The following is a 10,660-nucleotide window of genomic DNA, read 5'->3' on the forward strand; positions in this document are numbered from 1 at the left end:
ATTGAGTCATTTCCTGACCGTCTTTCACAGCAAAACGTACAACTTCCTGTCTCACCTCACACCTCTTCATCCTGCACCAACAATCAGAGGCGAAGAAGTTTACTCACTCCATTGTGTGGGAGGCCAGATTCATGCACACAGACAACAATGAAGATGAGGGTAAATAAAAAAACCGCCATGTCCGTTTAAAAGTGCAAATCATCTTTATCAGTGGAAGTTGCGGAGTTTTAGCACATGCCTCATCCACATAAATGTATATTTTTTACTCCCCCCATTTATGGCATTTACAATCAATCCAACCACTAAAAATAATGTACATTCAATGAAAAAGAAGTTAATACACCAGGTTTGAAAACATAGAACTAGAAAGTCTTAACAACAAGAAAACAGTTTGCAACTTGTTTTTTAAAGATAAGTATGGCACTATCTAGTTTCATCTCATTCCTTCACTGTACGTCATTTGCTTCAGAATGATTGTACAAAATGATCGGCATGGCAAGGGAATGACTGATATGGGATGTTGGTAACTCATCCCTCGTCAGACTAAGCCCACTACTAATAATTAAGGAAGTATCTTTTCAGCAAGGTCACATTTCTTCCTACACACAAGTAACTTTTTCACACACAAACACACTTATCTGCAGGCCGATATACAAGTGGTGAGACAGAATGCATTTTTTGACTGGCTCCAAAAAAGAACTTACAGCCTGCCGATACTTACATGCAGACTTTATGTGGGGTGGTTTGCATTGCAGTTGGACGTAAAGTGCTCTACTAAGGAAGCTAAATAGCCAAGTCCACAAGTTTATACAGCTAGCGTGCCTCTTCAGCGTTAATGGGTGAATATTACAACTTTACCCAAAGCGTGCTCCTTCTTCCATTCCGTCTGTATGTGAAGGGGAGTGGGGTTGGGTAGGGGGTAATTCATTGATAACGGGAAAGATTTGTGCATGTGTTAGTAAACATGTTGTGTCTTAGTCCACATAATCTCATGGGTGATTTGTGAAATCCTGTGAGAGGCTGATTAAAAGGCACTTAAGTGACTATGCGTCATTGATAACTGGATACTGTTTTTGGGAGGCCAGCATAAATGTGATCCTCTCTCTCTTTCACACACACATACAGACACAAAATCATCTTTCATAAGCTTAAAAATACATTGTGAGGAAACCCTATCATTAAATCACCTCTTACATCAGTAGCAAAAGTCAGGAAATAAAACACTCGTTCCAGGGAGGCAGATCGTCTGATCCTCTGTGCAAAGTTGATCTGCTTTGCTCATAACGTTTGTTTTAAAAACACATATGCAGCCCACTTCACCTCACGTGCACACTTATGTACACATACACAACACTTTTTTTTCTTATCAATAAAATCCTATGCAATATCGCAAAAATCATCAGTACACAGGAAGGAAGGCACAAGGCCAGCGCAGGAGTGCATTATGGTACCCCGCAGTGCTGGGACTCATAATTTAGGGGGATGGTGATGTGAGAGCGGGGGGGGGTGTCAGGAGAGAGGGTTCAGGTGAGCATTGGCACGTCATCGTCTGAGTTGGCATCCTCAGACATCGGGATGAGCAGCACCTCGTCCTCCAAGTAAGAGGAGAAGGAGGGGGATGCCGAGAGGGGGAGGGAGGGGGGCGAGGGGGCTGGGCTGGGCCTGAACAGAGAGATGTTAAACCCCAGAGAGTGGAAGATGGACCGCAGGGAGGGGCTGCTGGGGGGCGCGATGACCGGCGGAACACTGCGGGATGGCTCAGGGACCGCGGCCGGGGCGGAGGTGGACGCTGGAAGAGGGACTGGGACCTGGGCTGTCTGCTGGGGCGTCTGTGGAAGTGCCTGCTGCTGCTGTTGGTCACTCTGCGACACGACCAGGCCAGCCTTCTGGGGCAGTGGCTGGTTGGTGCTCTCTCTGGCCACAGCCGAGCCTCCTGGGCTGGCCTGGGTGGAAGCCTCGGAGCCCGCCGCGGCTGGGGCCTCCGTGGGGTTGGTGGACGAGGAGCCGGCGTTCTGGGAGGGCCTGGGGGTCGGCCTGGGCATGAGCCCCCACCTCCGCAGGCGACGGATGGCCCGCCGGACAAATCGGGGGCGACGGCGACGGCGGGGCGAGGAGCTGTTGTCTTGACGGAGAAGCTGGAGGATGCTTCGGAGAGACAGCGAGGTCGTCTGCCAAAGCAAAAGACAAATATCAAATGGGTGGGAACAGTGAAATATGTTCAGTATTTCTAAACAAAAAAGTATCTGTTTGGCCTTTTTTTTGCCTTTATTCTGATAGGACCGTGAAAATGGGGTGGGGTCAGGAAATGACCACGGATTGGATTTTGCGATCTTTCATACTTTCAATTTTTTTTTAAAGTATATTTTTATACGTATTAGCATTTTTGCCTTTATTCGGATAGGACAGTGAGGCATGACAGGAAGCAAGTGAAGGGAGAGAGAGATGGGGTGGGATTGTGAAATGACCGCAGGTCTGACTCCAGCCTGGGTCCCCATGGGCACTTGGACCCAAACATGATATGGACGCGGTAGCTAGCTGCCCCCTATACTTTCAGATTTTTAACCTGAACCCATTGTTGTTGCAACATTCCACTCCCTCCGAGAAGTTTTTTGTCACAGTAGCTTTTATCAAGCTTGACATCAAAATTGAAAAAAAAAAAAAAATCATGTGACTAATCCTATTCCATCTCACCTCATTCGGATTCTCGGTGGGGAAGTCCTCCACTGGCGGAATGATCCCTTGGGCGATCAGCTGACCATAAGAGGGAGGGGCCTGTTGCTGGATAAACTCGGCCTCTTGTCGGCTGATTGGAGCAAACATACTGAAGGAGGGAATCACAAGAGAGAAAGAGTACAGAAATGAAGGTTCACTCTCAAACATATACCTCAATTTAACACAAACAAAGAGACTGAGGGGGAAGGGAGATAAGCGGAAACAAATCCACATACTAGGAGAACCATTCACAATCATATCATATTATCATACTGTAGATCTACTGGCAAGCTAAAGCATATTTACTTCTCTGTGGAGGGAGAAGAAGCAACTTCCCATTATCTGGGTTTTGTGTTAACTGTAGAGTTTAGTGCACAGAGTCATCAGATCTGTGTATGGTACCTGTACTCCCGAGTGCGTAGCGAGTAAAGCTTGCACGTGCAACCCATAGCGATGACGAGGAGCAGCCCACACACCAGGCTGCCCACTGTGGCGGCCGTAATGACCTTTCGGGGCAAGGTCAGAGGGCAGTTCATCTCATCGGTGCCATCCTTGCAGTCCGCCTGGCCATCACAGCGCCAGCTCTCCACCACACACCTAGAAAACATGTCATACCCCAGAGATTTAATCTTTTGTCTATGTCAGATATATAGCTGGTCAAAACATGAGAAATGTAAAATAGTGATGTGTAAATATGATGGCAAGGTCTTTAAAGTTTCAGTTGGCAAGATTTTTTTGATCATATTCACTGAAACCAATACTATGCTCCGACAGAACAACATAAATCAGCCGGTTTTAGAAAAAAAACCCACACTTCTACCTCCACCTAGAGCCTCTTATTTGTTTTTTAGCAAAAATCCACAGCTCCCGGTTCTTCTGGTCCAATCAGAGGGCTGTGTGAGATCTGACTGTCAATCACAGTCTGGTGCAGTCTGGTGCGCACTGACAGGTGAAACCCAGAGATTTTATATTTGTTTTAATGGCAGATATATCATTGTACCAATGACATGCCAAGTCTTAACACATAGCCTACGTGCTGCACATACACAAATCTATTGATTTGAGAGCGCCCTGGAGGAAACTGATATCTCAGTCATTCTAGATATGTGGCAAACTATGGACGCTCTGAAAAGAAAATATGGCAAATTATTGAATTTGAATTCCTGCACAGCCACTGTATCAGCTGCTATCCATACACATACATGGTTGTCGGTTGATACTGTCATGTGTGGCTAAGTTTCATGTTTGTCTGTTGATGCTTTATGTCCCACATGTATGTCTACATGTCGGTCTATACATGGATTTCTATGCAACGTCACGAAAACATGCGTGTGCAACCAAGAGGCAGAAAGCACCATAAAACAGCATAGAGCAATGCAAAAGAGCAAAAGAATCAAATTAGTTTTGTGCTGAAAACTGCACCAATTCGGAAATCCGCGATGGTTAGAGAATGTTAAATATGTTCAATATCCCTAACGGAATGCATGTCTTCGCCAAAAATGACAAAATACAATATTATATTAATAATGCAAATGAATGGCAAACTTTGAAATATAGTCTGAAATTAGATGTTATTATCATTGAGACAACAGGGGTATACAAAAAAATCCGATTGTAGCTTACAGCAGCCGACTATTTAGGTTAAGTTTATAATGTTGTGGACGGCCACAAAAGCCGTCTTCTGTCCCAATGGCTCAAGACGCATCTAGTTTTGTTGGTAAACGGGAAACCCGTGTATTCATGCTATATGTCTATATGTATATATTGTTTCTGTCCTCCTATCCTTAAATGAGCTGCGTAGGGATGCAAAAAGAATTTCAGCACTAACTGACAAATAAAGTTGTATCGTATCGTATTGTGTATCGTATCGTACAGAATCCTTACCTGTCCGTGTCGCAGTGGAAGGTGCCAAGCTGGCAGATGGTGCACTCCCTCTCGTCGCTGCCGTCCACGCAGTTCAGCTGGTAGTTGCAGCGGTCCTTGAGGGTGAAGCAGACCGGCCGTCCGTAGTGGCGAGCTGTGGGGCATCCCCGGCGCCCCGCCGCAGGGGAAGTGACCTCGCGGGCAGCCCATGCAGCCCTCCTCGTCGCGGCCGGTGGCGGCGCAGTCCCAGTGCCCATCGCACCGCTGCTTCTGTGTGTAGCAGCCACCCTCCGAGCCCCCACACACGCCCTCCCACGGCAGGCAGTAGCCCGCGATGCGGTAGGTGGCGTTGAAGCCCCGCCCCTCAGAGGCGGGCACTGTGTGGTAGATCAGGGAGAGGACGCCGGTGTGGGACTCCACCTCCAACAATTTGAAGTTGGACGCACAGGTGATCTGTCAAAGAGGACATTGGACCTAAGTTAATATCGTATTAAATCCATGGCATTTCTTACAACCTTGTTCACTTAGAAACTCCTATTGTTCTTAAATGGTTTCTTTAGAACACTGATGTATGACTATGCCAGGTAGTTGTACACAACATTTTGCAAAGGATTTGAGACATATGGACTCTGCTTCTGATGTGGACCTATTACATTTCTTCATTAACATGTCACGCTTCCCAGTTCGTCAACTTGTTACCAACATTTAACCAGTACAATTCTAGCTAAGTTATGTGTGATCACTTAATAGGGTCATTCCGTGCACAAAGTTTGTCTTTATTATGTTAAGGTCCCAAAACTAACTCCTGTAAAATGATTTTGTTCAACTCCAGTGTTTTCGTTTTTTTTTTTTACTTATTAATATCTTACAAAGTAATACTGTTAGTCCAACTTTGTCAGATGGAAGACAAACACGTTCACAGTATGACTCAGCCTAGGTTCAAAGTGATATTGAGGGTTTATAAAGTCGTTTTTCGTACCCACAATGAAATCAATCAGTATTTTGTCTGCAAATACACTACTTTATTAATGTTGTGCCAATATTTAGGTCTCCACAACATATGAACATGAAGATATTTAGGATCAAAGAAGGTGTGATTGCATTTTTTGATCTTTTTCGTAGGACTAAATGCCATCTGCAAAAGCTCAATGTGATATTAATTTTCCTACTAGCTATCCTTTGAAAATGTTTTATCCATGTGCATTATTTGTTGAGACCTTAAATATTGGCATCAAACATTAATACAATATTGTATTAACAGAAAAAGTAATGATTGATACGGAACGGGTATAAAAACAAGTTTATGCCAATATCACTCTTTTTGCACTTTTTTCCAAATCTAGGACCTTACATAAAATCTATTAGCATGCTATACAAACACTATACAAACTTTTAATGACTCAGCTTACGAAGTCTTCCAACCAACAAAGTTTGGGCTGACTATGAATAATACTTTTCAAGATATCAATGCCCCAAAGATGCCTTCCTTGATAATGTGTTTTCAGGCTATACAACCGAATATCAAGGACTAAATATGAAGCCATAGGATTTGAACAGAAATATTTGACAGACCTTGGTTTTGGGACCCATTCATGATATAGACGAGGCTTGAACAGAGTCTGAGAGTGTGCAGCAACGATCTTATCTGATCTGACACAAAGTGATTGTTAAATCCAACAAAGCGGTTGTTAAATCCAACAAAAACAGCTTTTTGGTCAAAAACGTTTACTAGCGCAGCCAGCTGGTTTTTGCAACTTGTAAATCTTGTCACCATTACTCCGCTTTATTGAGGGTAAAACAAAATCAGTTAACTTTAACAGAGCAATTACTGTAGCTGTGCAGCCAGATGATACGATCAAGGGCTACGTGCAGGCTTCCGCCAAAAATAGGATTTTATTAGGTTGAGGCAACAAGTGAGTAGTAGGATGACAATTTTCTTAAAGGCTACAATGAATAACAATATTTTTTTATATTTGACTGTCTACGTAGAAAACCAAGCGGCTCTGAAAGCCGTTGGACCTGGAAAAAGATTTATTAGCCTATTATTGCATCATCACTTAATAACCGAATTGGGACCATTGGTCCTGTGAGAGTAACCGGATCTGAACCACTCCCTAGGCATGTTGAAAAGACTCCTAGGCCCACTCCTTAGGCATGTTCAAAAGAATCCTAGGCCCACTCCCTAGGCATGTTCAAGACTCCTATGCACACTCCTTAGGCATGTTCAAAAGACTCCTAAGCCCACTCATTAGGCACGTTCAAAAGACTCCTATGCCCACTCCCTAGACATGTTCAAAAGACTCCTATGCCCACTCCCTAGGCATGTTCAAAAGACTCCTATGCCCACTCCCTAGGCATGTTCAAAAGACTCCTAGGCCCACTCCCTAGGCATGTTCAAAAGACTGTTAGGCCCACTCCCTAGGCATGTTCAAAAGACTGCTAGGCCCACTCCCTAGACATGTTCAAAAGACTCCTAGGCCTTTGGCCTCTAACCCCGTCCCTATCCCTCTTTTGTTTTTTTTAAAGTGACCTTGGGCATCTTGAAAGACGCTAAATAAATCAAAATTCTATTATTATTATTATTATTATTACCGTTTTGATGACGTGGCCTGTCCCATGTCCCTGGTCAGTGATGTTGATCGTGTCTCCTGGTCCCAGCTCCAACATCTGCAACTGGAGACGCAGGGGGCGAGGGTCCTGGGGATCCACCGTCCACACACACTCCTGGGGGGGCACCATCCATGCTGCCGGCCAAAACGAGCCATAGAAGCTGTGCAGAACTCCGCCGCACGTGCCGTTGTGTGGTCCAGGCATCACGCCAGGGGTCTTTCGGACCTGCCACCATTCGTCCGTCATGGAGGCAGTGGGGGAAGAGGTGGTGGTGGTCATCTTGCTTGTCCTCGTCGTGAGGACACCCTCATCTACGTTGTCATAGTACTCCTCGTCGTCACAGCCCTGCTCGTCCGAGCCCAAGGAACTCTCCTCGCCCAAACATTCACTCTGGCCATTACAGCGCCAAGCCACAGGCACACAATGCCCTGTCAGGCACCTGAACTCTTCGGAGGCACAGGGCGCAGAACCTGGAGAAACATCAGAGGGAACGTCAGGCTACATTTTCACCAATAATTTCGATGTGAAAACTGAGCATACTGTAGCTGGTTAAACATGACACATTTAGATTTCTCTAGACACCAGACAGTGTACACTATTACAAAATAAGGAACATCTCAAATGGAAAGTACCTTTAATGTAGGACAGGTGAAACCATGATTGTTGATTGTAGCGTGGGAGGAAGTGGTGAGTCACAGTAACGTTTCCCCCAGTTAATTCGATTGGTCCAGGTTTTTGCAGGCCGCACAGAGAGAAGGGTTTGTTGGTGGAGGAGGTTATGGTGATCCAGTCTTGCCCACATTTGATAGAAAAATGTGAGAAGCTTGAGAGGTGGAGGGAAAAAAAAGATAATTATAATGACGACAAAGACAACTGAATCCAATAGCATCACGGCCATTCATATCGTCACCTTGGAATTATAAGGTTCTATCTACATTCTGAGTAGTTCTGAGATATTGGGCTTTAAAGTTTTGAATTCAATAGTTATATAAGTGAACAAGCCTCTTTATATAATGTCAAAAAATACATACAACTTCAAGAAACACCTCACCTTATGAAGTTGTCACAGAATAAGAATATGTCAATAACTCAATTTTGACAAAAACTGTCAAATGTTTTTTGACAAAAAAAACCTTATAATTCTAAGGCATATGTATGAATATTGGTTAGATTTAGAGTCATTACCTTATGATCACAGGTTCCCCTATGGCTGCCACGATCATCCAGCTATAGTTGATTGACCGGAGGGGCCACGTGTGGTGAGTTGTGCTGCGAATTTCCCCTTGTCGGTCATGAAGAACTTTCAGTGACCTCTCAAAATGAACTGGGGAGACAAGAACTAATTATTAGCACACCTACCTATAAAGGTAAATGCCCACTGGCGACGACATTCGTATCTATGGATTTGACGCTCAAGAGATAGAACAATTTTCTAAACTTTGCCGTTGACGCGCCTCAGACGCTGCCAGTTGACTTTGCTCCAGTAAAAGTAATGGGGTTCTAACCTTTTGACGTGGGCATTGGCCTTAATTCTCATTCTTTCTGACTATTCCATTATGTGGCCGGCATCTTCATACGTGTATTGTGTTACTTTGAGTTATGGTTCTATTTTTAAAAAGTCTTGGCTTTAAAGTGTAATTCTGGATGGTGGCTTGATTAAGGCACCAATAAATGTGAGCTTGTGAGTAGGCTATGATATTGTACCATTTTTACACATTAGTGTCCATAACAACCTTAAGTTTATTTCTTATCTTGAACTAGAGAGCCATATATGCGAAATGAAAGCGAATGTAGCCAAATAGATCTGCAATAAACTTTGATAGGGCAGGGTACAGGAGACAGGTGGCTGTCACTGGAAAATTACACTCACACAATTCAACATTCAATAACGCATTAAGAACAAAGGTAATGGAGTGCAATGTCTTACCAGAACTGGCTGCAAGGTCCAGATTACTTGAAACTACCAAAAACAAAAACAGAGACACTGGATAAGCATCATATTGGTATAGCCTAGTTTTTAACTGCCAAACTGTATCATCCGATTATAATTAAAATACAAAGAAAACAATGCTTCAACTCAATTGCAATGTGCTACTTCTCACATCCACATAAACTATTTTGTGAAAACTGACTGGTTTTGTCTGATCTCTATGAAAAAGAGAAACCTATCGGTTAACTCTGATTACGCAACCTAATAACATGCGCTAGTATCAATATTTTACCAACATTATTTTAAAATATTAGGGAATATGTTTATGGATCACGCAATCTGTGAACGTTCTCTATAATAGGAAAACTACAAGAACGGCATATTAACATGAAGTGTCGGTTTAGTGAAACTGAGACAGAGTGCTGGGCCTGCTGTCATCTGACACAGGTCTATCTAAGAATGTCGATGTTGAGCAAACTCACCTGTCCAACATAACAAGTTGAGAACCCACAAATTGATCGAGACAGACATGTCGCCAAGACACACATAAAGGAAATAACGAAGAACTGTTGTTTCGATGGTCCAAAACGGAGGACTGGACTGGTCCTCCACCAGACCACCGTGAAGAGCGTCCTCTTCGTTGACTTGGAACAGAGAACGTCGTCTATGCAGGCAAGACAAACATACCAAATGTTAGCTCCGTAGTGTCTTCAAAATCCCAAGTGTGACTTCAGAATAACCCATCATCATCCACGACTAATGCGAAATTATAATCAGAGCCTCGGAGTTTACACGAGCCATAGAGAGGACCATTCAGGCCAGTTGGCAATCTTCATAGTTGGCTTAAATTAAAAAGTACAGAATGCTCCGACTCGATTCAGCCATTTCCTGGTATTATGATTCTACCCAGCAATGACGTAAACGGCGTTCTGGTTGAAGTCTGCACTTAGCTGGTTGGCTAGCCGGCTAACTTCCTGCTGCTAACAGTAACAAAAACCTCGATCAGTTTAACACCAAATTGTCATAGGCTTTGTGACGACTCGGTTAACATAAGTCACGAAATGCCAAATGCTCAGTTTTCACGATATTCCAGATCTGTTTCACACTTAGCTATTCAAATTCATATGATCAAAGACTGCTAACGATCACAGCTAGCCATCTACCAACACCCTAAAAACTTCTGTCTTGGACAGCTGGTTCTAACCCATTCGTCTTTTGTTAGGCTAGCTACAATGTCAAGAGAGCTGGCAAACTTTACATAGCATAGGTGACTTGGTATCTCTACTTCAGTTTAACATTCATATACTGACTCTTTCATTCTAAGCTTTGTGTAATGTTAAGTTGAATTGTAGAATAAAGTAGAAAGATATAATTATGCAGTACCACTATGTGGCTGTATTTACCGTATCGTTTTTTGTTGACATTCGCTGTAGCCTACTCAACTTCCGTACTTTAGTCTTGAGTGACACGAGAAAGGGGGTGGGGCAAAGAGACTTCCTTTGCCAATTTACTTGATTTTAACATCAAATGCATTATAGATTATAG

The 10,660-nt window shown here is 43.6% G+C and overlaps 1 protein-coding gene across 1 annotated transcript; it reads right to left on the reverse strand.

Moving 5' to 3' along the window:
* Positions 1-184: 184 nt before the first annotated feature.
* Positions 185-10,318, reverse strand: lrp10 (low density lipoprotein receptor-related protein 10). The gene is given in 10 exon segments (XM_048236098.1): positions 185-2,168; positions 2,692-2,821; positions 3,115-3,309; positions 4,597-4,715; positions 4,717-5,028; positions 7,168-7,655; positions 7,818-8,008; positions 8,371-8,509; positions 9,113-9,145; positions 9,598-10,318. Coding segments are annotated over 10 exon segments (2,301 nt in total). The 5' UTR covers positions 9,647-10,318; the 3' UTR covers positions 185-1,523.
* Between the last annotated feature and the right edge of the window lie 342 nt (positions 10,319-10,660).

The sequence above is a fragment of the Alosa alosa genome, chromosome 24 (genome assembly GCF_017589495.1).
Source record: "Alosa alosa isolate M-15738 ecotype Scorff River chromosome 24, AALO_Geno_1.1, whole genome shotgun sequence".
NCBI classification, from domain to species: domain Eukaryota; kingdom Metazoa; phylum Chordata; class Actinopteri; order Clupeiformes; family Clupeidae; genus Alosa; species Alosa alosa.